The 23,392-nt window shown below is 39.1% G+C and overlaps 1 protein-coding gene across 6 annotated transcripts in view; it reads left to right on the top strand.

The window, feature by feature from the left end:
* Window positions 1-20,583, top strand: part of zcchc14 (zinc finger, CCHC domain containing 14) — a 31,530-nt gene extending 10,947 nt beyond the window's left edge. For 3 of the 6 annotated variants that reach the window (XM_077596909.1, XM_077596904.1, XM_077596906.1), the window contains 11 exons: window positions 1,811-1,881; window positions 1,971-2,042; window positions 3,627-3,694; window positions 5,174-5,352; window positions 6,814-6,856; window positions 6,919-7,420; window positions 7,864-7,961; window positions 9,405-9,499; window positions 9,662-9,817; window positions 11,010-12,173; window positions 18,657-20,583. In XM_077596909.1, coding sequence (XP_077453035.1) covers window positions 1,811-1,881; window positions 1,971-2,042; window positions 3,627-3,694; window positions 5,174-5,352; window positions 6,814-6,856; window positions 6,919-7,420; window positions 7,864-7,961; window positions 9,405-9,499; window positions 9,662-9,817; window positions 11,010-12,173; window positions 18,657-18,712 — 2,504 coding nt within the window. In that variant the 3' untranslated portion in view covers window positions 18,713-20,583. The remainder of the gene's footprint in view (window positions 1-1,810; window positions 1,882-1,970; window positions 2,043-3,626; window positions 3,695-5,173; window positions 5,353-6,813; window positions 6,857-6,918; window positions 7,421-7,863; window positions 7,962-9,404; window positions 9,500-9,661; window positions 9,818-11,009; window positions 12,174-18,656) is intronic. The other 3 variants (XR_013299687.1, XM_077596907.1, XM_077596908.1) reach the window with 3 other exon arrangements.
* Window positions 20,584-23,392: the final 2,809 nt, after the last annotated feature.

Here is a 23,392-nt window from a genome sequence, read left to right as displayed (position 1 = left end):
CTCATGTCTGTCCATCCCTACTACCTGGTGAATCAGATATGATAGATAGATAGAGAGATGGAAATGCATTTGCGGGTGTGGCAACACTATAAAAATTGTAGGCATTTTGATTAGCATACCTCTCTTTACAACCTTAAAAAAATCAGCCACCCTGTGATGATCCTGTGGCTCAAGGTGGATTCACATTAAAGGGACTTTCTAGAGTCATCTGTCTGGCTCCCTGCCTCTGTTTGAAACACAACACTCCACAATCTCACATTACCTCCTGGTCACATCGCATAGCTGTCATCAGCATAAAAGTCACAACACGAACACAGACGACAACAGTCATTTTTGAGCATACAGACGCTCCCCTACTTACGAACATTCAACTTACGAACAACGGTACATACGAACATGTCTGCAAATTGCGTTTAAGTCCAAAAATGTTCGCAAATCCAATTTTGTATTTCGCCCCTTTTTCGGAGTAGTACTTCTTTCCGCCGCTAATACCGACGCCTGGCGCTGTGAGAGCTCAGCTCACCCAGCATCTACCTTCTTCTTCGTTGCAATGCGGAAGTGCGTGAATGTATCTCCAGTGTGCAAAGAACCTTTTTCATTTGTGTCATTAAATATCTCATGCATCCAATATTGAATATGGTTGGTAAAAAGCTAAAGGCTTCTATTGAGGGAGTTGCAAGGAAGAGGCAAGCCATTTCATTTGAAACGAGTGGCAATAATAACGAAGCTTGATGCGCGTGAGAGTGGTGAGCGTTGCACATTCAGTACCATTTATAAACAGAAAGATCGAGCAGCAGGACCCAAATATTGAACGTTGCACAAAGTTTGCAAATCAATTGAATGATGCCATACAGTGCTACCTCATCATTTATGATGAAAAAAAGAAGAAAACTGTGCAATCGTCATTAGGTCGCTTCTTTTGGCCAGTTTCTAATACATAAATCTCTCTCTCTACAGTACTGTACATATTCTCTCCATTTTATTAAAATTTTTTTTTTCAGTACAAACCAATGCGTGTTACTTATACAAGCCTTAAACATACAAATGCACTTGTATAAACCTTCAATATACTTATATCGGCCTTAAACATAAATTATAATACAAAATATAGCACTGAATCAACTTACAAACAAATTCAACTTATGAACAATCGCTCGGAACCAATTGCGTTCGTAAGTAGGGGAGCGTCTGTATATAGAAAATTATTACGGAGGCTCATTATAATGATAGAAATTGCTAATTATTTTTTTTTACCATCGGGGTGTGTAGGTGGTTAAAAATCAATTCAATGGCAAGCATGTTGGCTCTTATAAAGTTTGTACAATTAATTCAAACACAAAGCTAAGTGGTGAGTCATGGGCCTTTTCATTTCTCTTTAGGCACACTTTCTCCAACACTGTCTTAACCCAACCTCATTCTTCATGTTCTCTCTTCCCGAGCTGCTTGTCCCTTCATGCCTGCTATGCCTTCACATAATGTTATGCAGTCGAATATGACTCCATTCATACGTTGGAATTATTGTGCACTCACACCCATCAATGCAAAGAATCTTGCCAGTTCAAATCTCTTTTCCCTCCTACAATGTACTAACGTGAAACACATTTGAAGAAGCCTTAATATGCCTCTGTACCTCATGCGTTCGACAAGACAAAAAAGTAGAGCAGTGGAAGAGTTTGTGGAATAGTTTGTTTTCATTATTATTATTTATTATTATTATTATTATTATTATTAAGGCAAAATATTTTTTAATCAAATTTATTTTGAAAAAGTTTGTTCAGAACTATAAATTTCAAGTGTCTTTTTTTTGCAGTGGCAGTTGAGAGAGTTGTATTGCGAGGGGCGACGCACAAGTTTGAAGACAAAAATGATTATATTTTTGAGGTGGGTAAACACCTAAGGTTAGAAGTACTGCTTTATTTTTTTAAATTGCTAATAGAAACTAATTATTTTTGTTATTTCTATTCCTTTAGGTCAGCTGGTCTAATGGCCTCGTCTCATCAGTTGTCCGAAGTCAACAGGAAGTGGCTGAGCTACTTTTACAGGTGAGGACTGCCCTCTCATGATTGATCTAAATATGTTGGGGCAATTTTCAAATAGATTTGCCCTATTTTCCGCACTATAAGGCGTAACTCAAAGACTAAAAGAATTTTCTCAAAAGCCAGCACTGTGCCTTATAATCAATCTGATGCACCTTATACTGTATGGATCAATATTGGTTAATCATTGTCCGAAATTCCCTGTAGGACAGCCCCATCTAATTGATGCATTACGCCAGTGTTTCCCAACCTTTTGAGCCGCGTCACACTTTTTGGATTGAAAAAATCTCAAGGGACACCACCATCTGAAAATATTTTGGTTTAAAACTATGTCACCTATATTAACAATAGTCATTATGATCAAAGTTTTATCAGCAGGAATCACATAAACCTCCAAAATTATTCCAAATTCAAATTTTTCATACTTACCTAATGTCACCAAAAGTTGATGTCTGCGGACCCTGAACAACTTCTGGTTCGAGTAATGCAAAAATAATAATGTAATGTTTTTTAATCGTATCATTTTATGAATTTTCTCAGAAGATTACTTCACTCTTCTATTATTACAATAAAAAAATGTTGTGCTCACACAGACTTTACGTCGCTGCCCTAGACACCAGACAACTGCCGGTTCATGTTATAGAAAAATAAGCAACAAAATGACCGTTTCCCAATTTCAATCTTGTAATAGTATAATCCACGTGTCAAAGTGGCGGCCCGGGGGCCCAATCTGGCCCGCCGCATCATTTTGTGTGGCCCGGGAAAGTAAATCATGAGTGCCGACTTTCTGTTTTAGGATCAAATTAAAATGAAGAGTATAGATGTATATTACACTTCCTGATTTTCCCCCTTTTTAAATCAATAATTGTAGTTTTTTAATCATTTTTTTTCTGTTTTTAGTTCAAAAATCATTTTGTAACATCTAAAAATATATATATAAAAAGCTAAAATAAACATTGTTTTAGATCTATAAAAAACTGAATATTCATGGTTTTTAATCCATTTATAAAAAAAATATCTAAATATTATATCTAAAATGGTCCGGCCCACGTGAAATCAAGTTGATGTTAAAGTGGCCCGCGAACCAACCCGAGTCTGACACCCCTGGTATAATCTATAATTTAACGTTCATCATATTTTTATTTTAACTTTGTAATAGTTAAATTTTAATCTTGTTATATTCATATTAATTTTTCTCTCCGAATATTACATTGTATTGACTTTTTTTTCCCCGCGGCACACATGACCATTGCTCACGGCGCACCAGTGTGCCGCGGCACAGTGGTTGGGAAACACTGCATTACACAAGTCCTAACCACTACTACTATCACTACTACAGCTCCATCTAGTGGAAGTATAATACAATCCATTACTACAATCACCAGGACCACCACCACCACCACCACTACTACTATTGCATTTTATAATCTGGTGCGTCTTATAAATAAAACCAATTTTAAAATGGGCCGTTCATTTAAGATGCGCTTTATACTCCAGTGCACTTTATAGTGCTGAAAATACATTAAACGAGATAAATATTTCAATAATGTGCTTATGAATTAATATTTAACCAAATTTTTCCTCTCTCAGTTGTCTCAGGCCTTTCCTGATGAAGGAATAGAGAAGCTCTTGCCTCAGTCTAGTGAGTCTGATGCCAGGTTAGTTTTCAGAAGTCTTTGTGTCCTATGGAAGGTAATAGCTGACTTCTACATAATGGTTTAGGCAATGTATTGTCAATTTATTATTCAAAAATGTTCATCTCATCTTCTGAAAATCTCATTCTAAAATTGTTATTTTAGGTAACAAGAGGGGGAAAAATCTAAAAACTGCCTAGTACTATATAAAAATAAGTAGTAATTGCACCCTTGACTTTTTCATGGATGGTCACATTTCTCAGAAAATTTGAATTGACCACACCCAAGCCTGATTACTTTCAGACCTGTTCAAACAAGAAATTACTGAAATAGAATAATGTGGCATGGCCTCAAATACGGCGTTCATGCTTGAAACCTTGCAATGTTGCTCAATCATGAGAATTCTCCAAAGAAAACTTTGTCAAAATATCTTGACACATTTGTTTACATTAATTATTCCTGTCAATGGCAGGGAATTACTTAAAATAACACCCACATAATTTGCATCACAGACCATCTGTTTCTAGTGGAAAGCATCATACACCAAACAATAGACACTGATATCCTTTAAAATTTAGTCTTCAGATGACTTAACATATTTTTGGGAAAACAGAAGGACGTTTTTGGACCAGAAGGGAACAAACACAAAATCAAAGAGAACATAATGAAGTCAGCATAAAAAAGATGTGCCCAAATTGCAAAGCAATTATTTATTATCTGATTTATTCTATAATTGAGGTGGATGGTACGGCCTGAAAAGGTTGTTTCCCACTGCAATATAAACAGTGCATTTCCAGGACAATTGATTAGTGAAACAGCTTGAAATGGAAACAAAATGGGCAAACTAGAGTTTGCCTTCAGAAGTCCTATGTAATGAAAAACTTGAACTTTAGTGACGTGTTAAATATCATCAATAGATCATTCAGTTAATGATTGGAAGATTAGATTGGGAATTTTCATGCATCGAAAATTGAGTTTTACCCACACACACATTTAACAATTATCTTTTTGTTTTATATACCCAGGAAACAATAAAATGAATAGAGTTTTCCCTCTGAAGTGTATAATAAATAGTATGTAAAGCTGGTCTTTGTGGTTTAAAACGAACATTTAATACAATTTTCTAGTGCGTAAACGTTGGCAGAGCTTTGCACTTGTACAATTCACTTAAAAGATGCGGAATCTACAACTTGCGGAGAACAATCTGCGATTTTCATTCTCGTTTGAGGACAAAGTCGACACTGGTGATACTTTCGCTCTTCAAAATTCTTGAGAATCGGGGGAACAATGTGTAAATTTCTGCAGCGTCGTAGTGACTTTTTCATCACATCACTACTGTAATACTATTTGAGAATTCATATCAACACTAAAAATACAGTAGTACAGTAAATAATATTTGCAATAGTATATGATTTGGTTTATATTAAAGTTTATATTTGCATTTCTGTTTTGTCTATATCTTTGTCCTTCACAATCTGTCTGGCCGCTCCCTCCCCTACCCAGATGTCTGACAGTATTGCCCAGCCATGTCCTCCAGCACCAGAGCATCCAACTCTTCTTCACCTCCACCAGCCCTCTATCACCCAAATGTCTATCTCCACTCTCTTCCTTGCCCCCCAAAATGCCTTCCCCACCTCCCACAGCTCCTGTCGTCCCAACCTACCCATTCACTTCCAACAATTGTGAGTCATTCTTTCTTGAATTTACTGTTTCCCAAACTATGTCAAAATCACAGTGACACGCAAAACATGTCTATTTTAAGATGTGGCAACATTAGTTATAGAAGGAATCTTAAAAGAGCGTTATGTAAGACTTCCGGCTAAAAATAGTACGGCAACCACAATCGAAATATTGAAGCCAACGACATCCTTTCCGGTTTAGGTTACCAGGTAACATCAAGCTGTGTAATTATACCAATATTTCATTTCAATCAGGCTAACAGACTACACATTAACCTTAGCTATGATGATGTGAACATACACCATGTGTAGGCTACAACCTACATATCTTTATATCATAGCAAAAATTAAATGAGTACACTACGCTTCTGTCTATATAATGCTCCTTTAATTATTTATGCATTTTTGAAGGTGAGAGAAATTAGTGTACAATTAAATGGATTGATGTTCTACCATTGAGGAGGTGGTAGAAATACCGCAGAGAGGATTTTTGGTTTTATATTTTGAAGGTGTTTAAGGGAGAAGACACCGTCTATTTTTGTCTGGTGTGGGAATTCATTGTGGTATGTTTGCGTTGGGAAGTCGAGTGTGATGACCTCGTGTGTGTGTATGTCTGTGTGTGTGTGCTCACTTGATTCTACGAATGTGACTTCATTGCAGTGTATTTTTAACCTGAGGTATAGTGTGTGCGCGTGAGTGAGTCAAACCGCAGGGAATGAAGTGTCAGTGTTAGTAATCAGAGTGGTGTAATTGCACTGTGCATTGTCGTTCCCTAGACTGTACAACATATTAAGTCACCATTTTCAACTGATATTTCTTAGTGCGTAATCTAGCTCTTACCTATAGCCCGTTTACAACCCTCTTGGCTTTGAATGCTATAGTACAGCCCATATATTCTCAAAAGTCTTTGTAATACATCCCTGAAAAGTTGAATCATGATGTTTAAGTTGATACGTACTTGGAGAGCTGTGTATCTTTAGAGGTGGCATTTTGTCATGCATAATATGTTTAGAAGCCTTACTGTGTTTAACTACACGTTGCTCTTGGGGGTGAATTATTAGAGGGCTAGCTCACATTAAACACAACCAATTGTCCGCTATTAGTGGGCAGCAAGAAAGTGTGTCTTATCGTTTCCTGTAGGACATGGCTGTCAATTGGATACAACGTTACGATTGCCGATATTTAGGACAGTTCAGGGAAGAAGAATCCTGGGTAAACACACCTCAAAATACAGTTAATCTCCTTTGATAATATTTAAGTAGTCATGCAAGAATTGGTCCTTTTATAGACTTTGATTGAATGAATCAAAATGACCTGATTGTTAGCGTGTGTGCACCTGGTTTTACTTTGTTTTTACATGACGCAGTCTTGACGCAATAACCCAATTCAATAATAAAAAGGAAGAATAACATAAATGCTTTTTACACAATAAATATAACATTTCCATTCCCATCTGTTATTCAGCTAGCTCGTCTGGCAGTATGATGCAGTACAGAGGCACCGGCAGGTAAGATTTTGATCACCGCAATGTTTAGCATTTTCAACCCGTGACAGCGTTTCCTCTTTCAGGGCAGTATACAGAGTAGCCAGCGTCCAGCCTGTTGTCAGCACTCATAATTCTACCTTGGCGTGCTCCTCCCCTCGGCTCTCTTCTCTCCCTCCCTCGCATCCTTCTCCACAACACTCTCCTCAGCTGTCCTCTCTCCCTCCCATGGTGCCAACCTTGCCCACACAGGGCTTCCTCGCTGGCAGAGGTGACACTTCCTCCCAGCAGCACCCCCAAAGCAAACCGTGCCCTTCACTTCAACAGCACACATATTCCGACCCTCAACAGTCCTCATTTTACCCGCTGCAACTGCAGACCAGCTGTCACCTGGGTGCCCAAGCCCAGCATTTGCCTCATTCCCAGTCCCTTTCGTATTCACTATCTCAGTCCCGTTCCCAGCACCACCCACTGTCTCCATCACAGTCCCAGGTGACCACGCCGGAGCAGAACGGCATCCTGGATTGGCTGCGCAAGCTTCGCTTACATAAATATTATCCGGTCTTCAAACAGCTGACAATGGAGGAGGTAGGCGCTGTCTAAGAAACAATTGAATTTGAAAACAAGTATCGTATTTTTCGGACTATAAGTCACACCTGAGTATAAGTCATATTAGCCAAAAAAGGTACAATGTAAAGGAAAAACCAAATATAAGTCGCATTCCTGGGGGAATTTTATTTGATCAAATACAAAAAACAAGAACAGTCATGCCATTTTTAAAGTCAATTAAAATAAAAAGTATAAAAAAGTCCACCCACAGCCAATGTCGAATTTATAAACACAGGCCTAGAGCACCTTGCTGTTCAGCGTAAAAATAACATGTGAGATGATATGATAGTGTGAGTAATTTATATACATATATATATATATATATATATATATATTTAAAAAAAATGAACATTATAGTCCGGAAAATACGCTAGTAGTAATTGAGTGACTGGAAGTTTTCTACTCACATCTTCTCAATATAGTTTTTAGCACTGACAGAGGAAGACTTAAACAAGTACGACTTAACCCAGGGAGCAAAGAAGAAACTCAAGACTCAGCTGGAGTTACAGAAATCAGCAGAGTAAGTTGAAGTTTTCTTTAAAGCAGATTAATCCTGGATGTTTTTGTTTATTAAGATGAATTTGTCAATCTGGTTGGGTCTATTCTGTATACACTTAAGCAAACTTTGAACTAGTATTTAAAAATAAGTCAATCAAATTGAAACTGCATGCAGATTAAAATGAAAATATACATCAAGTGTCCTGTTAAATATAAAAAAAATGCAATGCTATTACATTTCACGTATATCAGAAAGGGAAACATATATCTCATTACACATAGTATGGAATATTTCAAGCCTTTGTTTATTGAAATTCTGATTAGAATGCCTGCAGTTAATTACAATCTTAAATTCAGTAAGAAAAAACATTGAATATCATAAAAACAGCGAAATGATGGAAATGTATGGTATACAGAAGAGGATAAGGGCCAGTGAAGAAAAAAGTTGGGTAAGATTCTGACTTCAATCCCAGAATTCTATATTACAATTATGATTTTAAAGTTAAAGAATGGTGTCATAGCCCACGTCACTGAAGTCATCGTAACACCTGCAAAGTGTTGAGATATCTCTCAAATCTTATCAGAGTAACTTCTGAATTAATTAAAGGAAAGAAATTTAGATAACAACTGCAAATGAACTGTTTCTGTGCATAAATTGTGCCTTGTTCGCACACAGTCCTAGATGTAAATAGTGGAACACAAGCGCACAGAATGAAGCATGCTCTTATCTTTTGATCATGTTTTCCACTTTCACCATGTTTCCATTGTCCTTGTGCATGTGTGTAGGAATAAATATGCATGCTTGAACATGACAAATACCATGGAAAGTTCCTGAAGTGCTTTTCCATAGTGGATTTGAAAATGTAGCACTGAGCTTTCGCTGTGCGTTAATGCTTCTCTCTGGTGGTGATTTTGGGTCAATGCAGCTGATGTTCTCCCAAAATTGGCTTGCTTTGAGTTTTTTTTAATTTTTTTTGGTCTATGATGAGTGCGGGTTAGGGTTAGAAACTAGCAATTTCTTCTTTGCTTACTGGTGAAGAAAGGGCCATGGAAGTGTTTGTTTTGGGTGCTCAGGGGATTTTACATGTGCAATCTGTTGCAATTTGTTTATTATTTGTTATTTGATTTCATGACGACACGGTGACTGAGTGGTTAGCGCGTCGGTCTCTCAGTTCTGGGGTCTAAGGTTCGATCCCAGGTGGGTCCTCACTCTGTGGAGTAAGCAAGTTCCCCCTGGGCTTGTGTGGGTTTTCTCTGGTTTTTCCTCCCAAATCCCTAAAACATGTGGTACGCTGGTTGAACACAATAAATTCCCCCTAGGTATGAGTGTGAGCGTGATTTGGTTGTTCGTCTTAGTATGCCCTAATATTGGCTGGTAACCAGTTCAGGGCCTCCTCCGCCGGGAAATGACTGAATGAATGTTTGATTTCATGATTTGTCTGATTCTCTATTTTTTCTAAATTAGCAGGGAGATGAAGATGGAGAAACGGACATGCAGTGGTATTGCTCGAGTCATGCCTTCCTGTCATATGGGACCCTCCACACACTCACCTACTGCAGGTAACAAAGCCACAAACTATTTTGTTCAAAATATGGACTGCGTAAAGACTGCAAAAAACAATAGAAGTAGTATAGAGTAGCCTAGATCGCATCTTAGTGATCCTTTTTACAGTGTAAATCAGTTTAACCAAAAAGTAGTCACAAATGTGATTATGTACTCAGTAGAGCTGCGAGTGGAGGTGGACACAGTGCTGCACCATCAGCCCGTTCACACGGACAGCAGCTCATCCTCAGGCTACTCCAGCTCTTCTTGTTCCCCAAGAACACATTTCTGCTCTGACTTCACTCTGGACAGGAGCAGAGATACTATTTACAGGCGTGAGTTTCTTTACTGGAGCCCAGAACAGTTACACAGAGGTCACCTTGATTATGTTTCGATCTCATTTTTGCATTTTCCGAATTCATTCAGGGTGGCGATTTTTATTTGTCCTCATAAACACAGTTGGGAAAAGTAGTCACACAAAAGTGGAAAAAAATACCTTATTATCTGGAATAAAATTTACACCTGGAAAAAAAATGTCGAAACTTGGTGCAAATTGGAATCCTAACCAAATTGGGGGGGGGAAAAAACTGGCTCATTGTCAAGAAATTACAGTAGAACAATACGGATAAAGTTTTACTCTCACATAAACATATATATTATGTGTATCGTTTGTTATTGGTATTATACCCAAGAATATAATATACTGTATGTATGACTGTAAAAGTGCATTTTGTTTCTTTCGTGTGAGAACTTTTCTTACCTATGGTCATGAAGATGGATACATGATTAATATTCTCCAAACTGAAGCCAACAAGTGCAGAAATTCATAACCAGTGTAAGAAAAACCTGGTACATTCACGGTAAAGCACAGAAAGCTAGGAAACTACTTGGGTAAAATATTTTAAATTCTTTTTTAGCTGCTCGTAAATTAGTATTGTGGTTATGTTTTATTCTGTAGGATATGCTTATATATAATGTTTTATGTATATTTTTTTCTGAATGATTCTGACAACCACAGTTGTAATATCTGACTATATATTCAATTGTTTCTTTTTTATCAGTGTTCAGTGTAGTTATTATGTAATGTAAACTTTATTAGCCCTAATATTTCATTTAAAAAACTGCAAAAGTACAGAAACAACCCTATTTTCACATATAGATGGGTTAGCTAAAGATTTACTCAGTGAGTAGGCATTCTGTTGACTCTAATAATGGGAAAAAGTACATTCCCTAAGAGCCTAATAGCAAAACATTGATCGCAGTTTTGTAGAAACACAGCTGTGTGTTGATGTTGTGAGGTATTATTTGTTAACTAACCTTTGAATGAATTGAATGCTAAGTGGAGCAAATGACTGGTTTGTGTTTGAAAGAGCAACAACTTGATCTCACCTTTAAGAAGCTGAACTGCATACACAAAGAGTGCCATAAAACATAGGTTTACAGATTCATTATTATTGTAAACTGTTCACCACGTCTACCCAGGAGTCACCTTACTTTCCACCAATGTCTCTATTGTTTGTGTGGCAGGTCCAGATGCGGTAGCAAGCGGTCAAGAAAAGGAGCGCCCCTGCGTTTTTATCCTGAACTCTAGTTGCCCCACCGGCCCCAGTCGCCCCACAGCACAGGTCCTTCCCGTCCAGACAGATCCTGCCACTCCTGTTGTCCCGTCCTGCACCTCCCATCCACCATTCGCTCTATCTCACTACAACCCGCCAGGCGGCTACCCTCAGAGCCCCCTCTCGAGCCAGACCCGTATTCTGTCTTCCCCACGAAAGCCAAGGCCACCCCCGCTGTCCACGGAGGACAGAACTAAAGCGCAGGCCTCGGGCCCCAGTGTAAAGTTGGAGAACCTCCTCCCCAGGCTCAAGCTTAAGTCGGACGCCTCCTCCCCCCTCCGTGACACCGAAGGCTGTTTCGGTTTTACGGGGCCTTCGGTGGGTCTGATGGTTGAGACCAGTTGCGCTCTGACCTCCACCTCAAACAGCCTCCACCACGTGTCGCAACCACCGCTCCACTTTCACCTCTCCTCTTCGTCGTCCTCATCTCCATCCATATACTACTCCTACCCCCCTACATCCTCCTTTTCTTCTTTTGTCACCTGCAGTCCTTCCACAAGGTCCCTCTCGCAAACAGCCGGCCCGGGTGGTGCCGGTGTACTGGTCTCCATGGCGACAGCAAGTAGCGCCCCCGTCGCCGCAATGCCCGGCAATCTCTATTACCCTCAGCAAACCACCCCGGGCCTCTCTGGCTCCTCCAGTACTCTGGATCAGAGTCAAAGCCACGCCCACTCCGTCTGCGTTTGCAGCTCATGTGGATGTCGGGGCAACTGCGGGGCATACGGCGCCTCACCCGCCTACGCACCCGCCTCCGGATATCTGCAGCCGTTCTCTGCCAACTCCGTCTTTACCCTGGGCCCTCTGCTCCATCTCGGCCCCCTCCTGGCCACGTCCGGCGCCGCGGCCGCTGCGACTACACCTTTCTCCTATGCCGTGATGGCACCGTCTCCGCTCTACTGCCAGAGCCCTGGGTCACATGACCGGCAAAAAGCCTTTAGCTTCTACCAGCCTCACGGCGTCGTGGGAAATGGGGTTCAAAAGCGAATACCGGGGACTATTTCTTGTTACAACTGCGGCGGTCACGGGCACAGAGCAGACGACTGCAAACATCCACCCATGGATTCATTACAGCAAGGTGAGTAGGACACAAGCATCATAATACACACCCTTCTTGATATCCATCTTCTTTTCTTATTGAAAAAAAAATACTGTTGGCTCCAGAATTCATGCCCTAAAGAGGCACTCCAATATTTGAGCTGTTTTGAAACGAGTATATGCCGTGTATTGTTTTTTATTTAGTTTGGATTTTTTTACATGCGTGCTTCAACTTTAATAAGATTGCCACCATGCAAAACTCTTATGTCACAATAACTGCATTTTAATTTCATCAATCCACAGTATGGGTTGTCCAAATGTTTGCTCGTTCTTTGTATTCTTCTCATAAACCATCATATTAAACAATTATGTTTTTTAGGTCATTTGAGAGTTGAGTTGATTCTACTTTTTAGAGAACGGCCACCTTAAATACACATTCTCATGATGAGCTTCACCAGTGTATATAGTTCAAGGGTGAATGATCATACCAACCAAAATATTTATTCATTTTCATTCATTTTTTGAAACCCTTTATCCCCAGTAGGGTCACGGGAGTGCTGGAGCCTATCCCAGCTGACTTTGGGCCAGACCACTCGAGCCACCGGGCCGCCCCTCCAACCAAAATATTCAGGGGTGTCAAACCCATTCCGCAGAGGGCCGCAGTGGAACCTGGTCTTTGTTCCAACCGATCCAGTGCTGACAGTTTAACCAATGAGGTGGCTTCAAAAATAAGTAGCACCTGACTTTGGTCAACTAATTACACTTGCAAAAGATATCCTCTTGTTCAGTTGGAATAAAAACCTGCACCCACTCCGGCCTTTTGAGGTTCCATTTGACACGCCTGGGTAGGTATTCAAATCAAGAAACAAACTTTCAGTAAGGCCTATAATCTCTTTTTGATCTCTCAAATATTACCTTGAATTTCCACAATTTTATAGAAATTATCAGGGACACAAACTTTTTCATACCTCTGTAATATCATATAATATATACACTGGAATATAAGCATGTTTGGGCTGAATTTTATTCACCAGAAATCAAGAAAAAACATCACACTACCACAACCACAAAACGATTCAATCGGATAGCTAGCTGTTCTTTCAGATGTCCGGATAGCAAGCGCCTCAGTCAATACAAAATCCAGCAGTAATCCAGAAAAAAACATTGACGGTGAAGCTGTGTACTGGTTCTCCCAGGGCGAGGATTCGGTTATCCTCGGCTTCACATTGTTTTTGTGTTTTTAATCTCTGTCAGCACTCTTATACAGTCTTCCTTTGATTATCGTGACTTCACTTATCGCGAAATCACTTTTTTTCCTGCTATTATTCAAAATGTTTTTTTAAAGTTCCTAAAAATGTGAAACTCCACGCTGAAACTCGTAAGCGTAAGCCACTGGGACTAGCACTCAGCACTAAAGAAAAAGGGGGAAAAAGTGCCGTATTTTTTGGACTATAAGTCACACTTGAGTATAAGTCGCACCGGCCAAAAAAGCATAATTAAGAAGGAAAAAACATGAGTCGCATTTTTGGGGAAATTTATTTGATAAAAGCCAACACCAAAAACATACATGTCATCTTGAAAGGCAATTTAAAATTAAAATAAAATAGAGAACAACAGGCTGAATGAGTGTACGGTATTCTAACGTTACATGACTGACATGCCTGGTAATGTCAGTAACAACGTAACATATTAAGAGTTATTCACATAACTCTAGCATAAAGAACATGCTAACACAGGGGTGTCAGACTCGGGTTGGTTTGCGGGCCGCTTTAACGTCAACTTGATTTCACGCGGGCCGGACCATTTTAGATGTAATATTTAGATTTTTTTAAATAAATGGATTAAAAGAACTGGATTAAAAGCCCTGAATATTCAGTTTTTTGTAGATCTAAAACAATGTTTATTTTAGTTTTTTTATATATTCTTAGATTTTACAAAATGATTTTTGAACTAAAAACACAGAAAAAATAGATTAAAAATTTACAATCATTGATTTAAAAGGGGAAAATCAGGAAATTTAATATATATCTACACTCTTCATTTTAATTTGATCCTAAAACAGAAAGTCGGCACTCATGATTTACTTTCCCGGGCCACACAAAATGATGCGGCGGGCCAGATTTGGCCCCCGGGCCGCCACTTTGACACCTGTGCTAACAAGTTTACCAAACTATCAGTTTCACTCCAAATCACTAAATCCAATGAAATCTTCATTACCTGCAATGTTGAAATTATCAACACAGGCCTAGACATAAGTCGCACCAGAGTATAAATTGCACCCCTGTGAAAAAAACTGCAATTTATAATCTGAAAAATACGGTTTTTATAATAGGGGTGACCCTACTTTGCGATTTTTCGATTATCGCGGCCATGTCTGGTATACATTAACTGCGATATTCGAGGGATTGCTGTACCATTGTTTTCTTTTGTTTTTAAGTCATTTTGGCACATGAGTGCAGTCGTGTATTCAAAAATTCAAAATATAAATTGGAGCATGTACTTCCATCAGTGGTGTGCCGTCAGGGCCTTCAAGGCCTTCTCTGCTGGCCTAAGAAATATCTGAATCATATATTATATTTTGTCCATCAATACTTATGAAATAATTCCAAATTGTCTGTTAGCTCCCTTTCATTGCTTTCTCGCTGGTTGCACTGCTTCCAGATGTGATTTCATATTGAAGCATTTAACCAATCACATTTCAGCCATTTTTGTTGCCAGGGTCAGAAATCTGCCTCAAGGCCTTCACAATCAGTTCTGCAGGCTCTGCTGCATTAAACAAGCATCAATAAGACTGTTGCTTTAACCAATCATAATTCGATTTTGTGACACCAAGGCCTTCTCGCAGGCGTAGGGATAGGTCATTGCCTTCTTGCAGGCGTATATATTTGTAGTCAAGACTTTCCAATAATGACAGAGTTAAGTATGTCTACTTCATGGTGTAGAGCACAGGTGTCAAAGTGGCGGCCCGGGGGCCAAATCTGGCCCGCCGCCTCATTTTGTGCGGCCCGAGAAAGTAAATCATGAGTGCCGACTTTCTGTTTTAGGATTTTAAAAAAAGCACTATGTACTGCACCGGTGTCAAAGTCGCGGCCCGGGGGGCAAATATGCCCTGCCGTATCATTTTTCTGTGTTTTTAGTTTTAAAAATCTTTTTGGAAAATCTAAAAATAAATTTAAAAAAAGCTAAAATAAACATTGTTTTAGATCTATAAAAGTCTGAATATTCAGGGCTTTTAATCCAGTACTTTTAATCCATTTATTTAAAAAAATCTAAATATTATATCTAAAATGGGCCGACCCACATGAAATCGAGTTGACGTCAACGCGGCTCACAAATTAATCTGAGTTTGACACCCGTTGTGTAGAGGTTCGCTCACCTGCCTGCAATGTGGGCAGACAGGGTTCATATCCCAGTTGGTAATCATTTTTCCCTTAAATAAAAACAACCATGTGTAGTCAAGAATTTCCAATAATGACAAAGTAAAGTGTTCCCACTTGATTGCGTAAAGGTTTGTTCAACTGACTGCACTGTGGTCAGCCTGGGTTTGAATTACCGGTTGGGAAACATCTTCCCTTCGTTGTTTCTATATATTTGTAGTCAACATCTTCCAATAATGACAAAGTGAAGCGTGGCTGATTCGTGGTGTAGAGGTTAACTCCCCTGGCTGCCATGTGGGCACCATGGGTTCAAATCCCGGTTGGGAAACATTTTCCCTTAGTTGTTTCTATATATTTGTAGTCAACATCATCCAATAATGACAAAGTGAAGTGTGGCCGATTCGTGGTGTAGAGGTTAGCTGTGTGGGCAGCCTGGGCTCAAACCCCAGTTGGGAAACATTTTCCCTAAGTTGTTTCTATATATTTGTAGTCAACACCTTCCAATAATGTTGAAGTGAAGTGTGGCCAATTTGTGTCGTAGAGGTTAACTCACCTGTCTGCCATGTGGGCGGCCTGGATTCGAATCCCAGTCGGGAAACATTTTCCCTTAGTTGTTTCTATATATTTGTAGTCAACACCTTCCAATAATGATAAAGTGAAGTGTGGCTAATTCGTGGCGTAGAGGTTCGTTCACCTGACTGCCATGTGGGCAGCTGGGGTTCGAATCCCTGTTGGGAAATTTTTCCCTTAATTATGTCTATATATGTGTAGTCAAGACTTTCCAATAATGACAAAGTAATGTGTGGCTACTTCATTGCGTAGAGGTTTGTTCACCTGACTGTCATGTGGGTGGTTGGGGTTCAAATCTCAGTTGGAAAACATTTTTCGTTAGTTGTTTCTATATATTTGTAGTCAAGACCTTCCAATAATGACAAAGTTAAGTGTAGCCAATTTGTGGCGTAGAGGTTCACTCACCTGACTGCCATGTGGGAGGCTGGAGTTTGCGTCCCAGTTGGGAAACATTTTCCGTTAGTTGTTTCTATATATTTGTACTCAAGACCTTCCAATAATGACAAAGTAAAGTGTGGACAATTTGTGGCGTAGAGGTAAACTCACCTGACTGTCATGTGGGAGGCTGGAGTTCGAATCCCAGTTGGGAAACATTTTCCCTTAGCTGTTTCTATATATTTGTAGTCAAGACTTTCCAATAATGACAAAGTAAAGTGTGGCCAATTCGTGGTGTAGAGGTTTGTTCATCTGTCTGTCATGTGGGCAGCCTGGGTTTGAATCCTGGTTGGAAAACATTTTCCCTTAGTTGTTTCTATATATTTGTAGTCAACACCTTCCAATAATGTTAAAGGCATGTGTGGCCAATTCGTGGCGTAGAGGTTCACTCACCTGTCTGCGATGTGGGCAGCCTGGGTTCAAATCCCAGTTGGGAAACCTTTTCCCTTAGTTGTTTCTATATATTTGTAGTCAAGACCTTCCAATAATGACAAATTGAATGGTGGCCAATTTGTGGCGTAGAGGTTCACTCACCTGACTGCTATGTGGTAGGCTGGGGTTCAAATCCCGGTTGGGAAACATTTTCCCTTAGTTGTTTCTATATATTTGTAGTCAAAACCTTCCAATAATGACATAGTAAAGTGTAGCCATTTCGTGGTGTAGAGGTTAACTCACCTGTCTGCCATGTGGGCATCCTGGTTTCAAATCCCGGTTGGGAAATGTTTTCCCTTAGTTGTTTCTATATATTTGTAGTCAAGACCTTCCAATAATGACAAAGTGAAGTGTGGCCATTTTATGGTGTAGAGGTTCGTTCACCAGACTGCTGTGTGGCCAGCTGGGGTTCGAATCCCGCTGTCGTTTGACTGATCACTACACTATGTAGTTCAGTAAATGGATGATCATTTTTTCATTAAAATAAAGACTTAGTCATTTTTTTCAGCAAAACAGTTATTCGGCTGACCGGAAGACAGTTGGGGAGGGGGGTTTCTGGTGTGGGGGGGGGTTCTGGTGGTGTTCGCCAGTCAGCCGAAGGCTGACTGGCGACACCATACAGTCATTGACTGGCGACACCGGGACATGAACCCTCACCTCCCACATGGCAGGCAGGTGACTGACCCACTACACCATGAGGCGGCCCACCAATACATGGTCATTTGGTGCTTTTATTTAAGGAAAGACTGAATGACTTAGTCTTTTTAATGGCAAAATGGTTCGTCGTCCACCGAGATTCGAACCCTGCCTGCCCACACAGCAGTCAGGTGAACGAACCTCCACACCATGAAGTAGCCACAATTTGTCATTTTTGGAAAGTCTTGACTACACACGGTTGTTTTTATTTAAGGGAAAAATGATTACCAACTGGGATTTGAACCCTGTCTGCCCACATGGCAGGCAGGTAACAGAACCACTACACCATGAAGTGGCCACACTTTACCTTGACATTATTGGAAAGTGTTGACTACATTTATATATATAGAAATAATTAAGGGAAAATGTTTCCCAACTGGGATCTGAACCACACCTGCCCACATGGCAGGCAGGTGAACAAACCTCTACAGCATGAAGTGGCCACACCTTACTTTGTCGTTTTTGTAAACCCTTGAGTACACACGGTTGCTTCTATTTAAGAAAATGACATGAAAAGGAGGATGGATTTTGGTGAGTAAAATATGGCTATATTCCTAAATATTTCAATTGTATGAGGTTATTATTGATGATTTTTTTTGTGTCGCAGCCGTAGCTGCAGTAGAGGTTTTATAGCCATAAAATAGTTTTTGAGGGTTGGATTGATTCCGACAGCTGAAGGCGTCGCTAGGAAATTCACAGACCGCCACTGCATTCCATATTACATATGATTTATTGGATTTATTTTTTATTGTTGCTGCAGCATGCTCTTTGACGGAGCGCGTCCATTACCCTATTGGCCCGAATTTAAGACGACCCGGATTATTAGACCAACTGAACCAAATTGTAATCGAACCGTTACAGCTTTTAAAGATATCACGACTACATCCTACCTTGAATGGATACTCAAGTCTTCATTTTCCAACGACACTTCTGTACAATTTAATAGAAGTTGTGTGCCTTTGTGGCAGAATAATCCAGATTTCCTGATCCAATGTCTGCTTTTCATTTCACAGGCACTTTTCGATTGAAGTACACTCCACATCCTGATAGTAAGGACATGGGGGACTGAGAAGGCCACAGTCAATTTGTAAACCCTAAAAAACCAATTTCCCCCAACCCCAGTTAAGCATAGCCACAATGCAAAGTGTACAGCAGCTGAAGAAAAACGCGTGGACATTCGATACTCCGGAAGGAAACCAGTAGCTCTTTTCACTACATTCTGATGAGCAGATAGGAATTTATAATGGAGAAAAATCACATCACGTTTAGAGACCACCCCTCACGAAAAGAAAACATATTTACCAACCTACTACTTGAAAGATCTTTTAAATACATGGAATTATTTTATGATTAATATCATATAAGCATGAAATACAGTGCAATATATTGGAAAATATGAATTCTAAGTGTTCTACATGGGAAAATATTGCATTATATTTTCCTATATACTGCAATATATTTTGTTAGATGTCGTACGGGACAAAACTCCAATGATTCTTTCTCTACATTTTAGTATTTGAGCTTTTTTTTCTCAAATAGATTTGTTTGGTTATCATTTTATTCTTGCTGGACGTCGTAATGTTCCATAATGGGTTTTAAAGATGATGTAGAAATATTATTGCCTGGATTGTAGTAGGAGAGGTACATTTTTCATCCATTCATTTTCTGAACCACTTATCCTCACAAGGGGCCCCGCGGGGGGTGCCAGGCAGGGGACACCCGGAATCGGTGGCCAGCCAATTACAAGAGGTACATTTTACACTTTTATATTTTAGTGTTCATCTCACATAATAATAACAAAGTTTGCAAATGGCTTTCTTGCAGAGCGCAGCTTGGAACATCACAAATGGTGGACTTTTTTTCACCTTTATTTGACATTATGACTTTTGTAATACCGTATTTTCACGACTATAAGGCGCACTGCATTATAAGGCGCACCCTCAATGAATGACACATTTTAATTTTTTTTCCATATATAAAGCACACTGGATTACAAAGCGCCCTGTCTATTTTGGAGAAAATTTAAGACTTAAGTGCGCCTTATAGTCGTGAAAATACAAGTTCAAAATGAACAATGACTGCCCGGCTACGTTTAGTAGCTAATTTAGAACCTAGAGGTAACAAAAAAATATGCAATTAATTTTAAGATTAATTTTTGGGAGACAAAAAAAACAATTACATATAGAACTCTTGAGATTGAAGCATATACATATAGAATATTCATACCAAATTTAATTGAGATCTGTCAGAGAGATATTGATTTTAATGCTGCAATTAACTATTGGACGCAATCATCTGTGAGAAAGAAAATATTAAAAAAGAGCTCAGATTCCACTTTGAAATTTAAAAAAAAAAAGTACGTATACTTTTTCTTAATGCTTTCATTCAAGATCTATGTGTTCATTTTCTATGTTTGCTTGGCTGTTAACATTGTTGTGTTGTTGTTGCTTTTGAAGGAGACACCAGTTGTGTATAATTGACATTTTTTTATGATTTATGATGAGCTCAGGATTGTTTCTTGGCATTAAATCTCTGGGCAGGACCCAGAAATTTTTAGTATTAACCTAAGGACAGCTTGTCCTGTTCACTATTCAACCCCTGGAGGGTGCAGAACCGATGTCGGCCATCTTTATTTAAAAAAAATATTTTTCCCACTGTGTAAGCAAGGCAAGTTAGAGAGAAGGGTTTTGTATATTGTAAAAATCACATACATACTCTATCTTTTTAAGTCTTTGTTTTATCATTGCCTTAAAGCCAGCAGGAAATTGAATTTTCCAAGAACACGTAACAAATGTGTAGAAATTGTGGGCATTGTTTTTGATTGTCTTTTCAACAGCATTTAACAACTACAGTAAGTTTGTCAATTGTCCAAGTTTTTTTGTGGTATCGCTAATTTTTAAGGAAACCAAATTGTTCAATAAAATCTTTTGTATTTTGCGATTTCACTGAAGGATTTTTTCCCCAGGTAAAAAATTGGTTTGGTTTTTAGCTTAAATATACCAGCTTAATATGGCAAACATGTGGATGAAATTACATTACAATACAGTAGAATCACATTTTAAACGACTATGAGGTCATTTAGATAACTTTAGATAACTAAATGCATTAAATATATTTGAAGTACTGAGAGCAATGTCGTTGCTGAAATAGAAATTTCTTGCTAGGACTTAAAAATTTAGCACTTTTTTCATGTATATTGAAGACTATGACATTTTTAAATCATATAATCTAATGAAGACTATGACACTGACATATTTTAATCATATATTCTAATGAAGACTATGACATATTTTAATCATATATTTTATTACTGCTGAATCATTACAATAAAACAAGGCTTTATTTTTATATATTACTACTTTATGATTAAACACTTGTTTTCAGGTTCATGACCACGCGAACAGAATGTTCCCTTATATTAATGCTTGCTTGCAGAATGAATAAAGGCTTTCAGTATGAGATATTCTTTTGAGGTTGATTACAGACAGCTTCACCCAAGGCCAACTGATACGGAGGCGAGAGGAGAATGGAAAATCCCAAAAGAGGATGACACCCTTCAAGACAATCGTGGCCCAGTCAACATGCGAAAAGTGTGACGCAGCTCTAAAAAGTTTGGGAAACACTGTTTTATAGCATCAAGACCACAAAAATTACGTCATCTTCAAAACATGGACATTGAGTTGGGAGGACAAACCACCTCTTGGAGCGCAGTAAGCAAGCCACCATCTTTTCCACATTCAATATGGCGGGACAATATGGGCATGGTTACGCCTATTGTCGACGCAGCTGTGTAAATTAAGCACGTGCAGTATTTCGCCCTTTCGAACAGCCTCTCTATCCTAACGGAAGATTAGCACACCAACGAGGTAAGTCGTTGAGCAATTCACCGGCATAAGTCCGTTTTTATCACGCTACTGGGAGATTTATTTTAGGAATCAATTGAGCAAAAACGCCAACAAATATGTTAGTTTAATGCCAGGTTTAACACACCGTCGATAATTTGGGCTCCTTTCCCCTCCGGCTGTGTGCTGCTTGTGACTATTTATCTTAGCATTAGCGTCCCTTGCCATTTGACCTAAAAAGGATTATGTCCGTTTTCTCTCCATCTTTTAGTCGTATGGAAAGACTTAATTTAATCAAACAAAGCCGAGACATCAACGGATAGTTTGCTGGCTAAAGAATGCTCACTCGAAAATGACACCCAGGGGCACGACTTAGTTCTTGATGTGTTGTATGTAATGATAGTTGTCACTGCGAGTGCTAAACAGCCATTTCCAATTTGTAATTGTTCTGTTTTCACACAAAAATCATTTATACAAAAATTGTTAAGACAACTTTCTCCGAGGTGTTAACGTCAGTCTGTATATTTAATCACCTTGTCTGGAAAAGGGAAAATAGCACGGAGAACTCACTAACTTATTTTCATTCATTCTTTATCTTGATCGTTTATTACATTTGTAAGATTTCTCTTTACTGTAATAATTGTTTGGCAACTCCCAAATAGCAAGGTTAAATGATAGGTGCACTGTTTATTCCTTACACCTCCACTAATGGCACTTGTGTGGGTGTTAGTTATCCATACAGGTTCTTGCTATTGAAAATCAACACCAGACCAGTTAGTTTTTCATTCAAAATTTGAATGTATCATAATAAAAACAAAGCTAATTGAGCAAAGCCTTGAATACTTAATTATTACACGGATAGAGAAAATAGAATTATTTAGAAATTGACTCGCTTTGCTGACAAACAGCTCGTTATGGCGTCGACAAGCTGCTCCTTTTTGGCCGTTTTGGCCACATTCTTGATGTTTCCCAAAAGTCTGTGTTCTTTGAGGAACTGAAACACAATAGAATGATTTATTTTTAAACATAGTTATAGGTAACGCAATGTAGCCAAATTGTTTGCAAACATTTTGATGTCTCAATCTACATGGTGCCACATTATGCGAACGAAGCACGGTCCCGTCAAAAAGCACTCTTAAAATGAGAAATGGGGCTTCGAAATCCCCAAATAAAATGTACCGAATGGGCTGCATTCTCCTGTAAGAACTTTATCAGTCTTTCTTCGGTAAATCGTCACTTCTGAGCTGCTCTGCAGTCCACACCCGTACTGGCTGCTGGCTCGTTTGAACTCTGACCTCGTTCACGCCTATTTAGGAATATAGCCATATTTTACTCACCAAAAATCATATTTATCTGTACACAAAAATCCATCCTTTTGTATCGCCACCGAAGCAACCTTATCCATTTCTTCTCTTCCTTCAGCCATTGTGTTGACAAAACCACTATTAAATCAACACAACAATATATTTCCTTGTGCAGCTCGCTACAGATAGCTTGTTAGCTCTGGCTAGCTCACTCTATCACTAGCCAATCATAGTTTGTGAAAGCAATGACGTATCCCTGCGGCTGCGTGAAGGCCATGGTGTCACCAACTCGAAATATGATTGGTTAAAGCAAGTTTTATCGACTGAAATGTGAATGCTAAAATATACACACATCTGGAAGCAGCGCAACCAGGAGAAAAGCAATGAAAGGAAGCTTACAGACAATTTGGAATTATTTCATAAGTATTCATGGACAAAATATCATTAACATCAGTCTGCTTGAGATATTTTTTAGGCCAGCAAAGAAGGCCTTGCAGGCCCTGACGGTCCACCACTGATCCCTACTTATTAGTCTAGGTTGTTTTGTCTTTAGGCTAAAGTGATGTGATTGAGCCAGATGAAATATTTTCTAGATCAAAAATT

This window comes from Stigmatopora argus, chromosome 3 (assembly GCF_051989625.1).
Source record: "Stigmatopora argus isolate UIUO_Sarg chromosome 3, RoL_Sarg_1.0, whole genome shotgun sequence".
In the NCBI taxonomy this organism is placed as follows: Eukaryota; Metazoa; Chordata; class Actinopteri; order Syngnathiformes; family Syngnathidae; genus Stigmatopora; species Stigmatopora argus.
The sequence above is the reverse complement of the archived record's forward strand: the minus strand, read 5'-3'. Positions and strand labels throughout refer to the sequence as shown.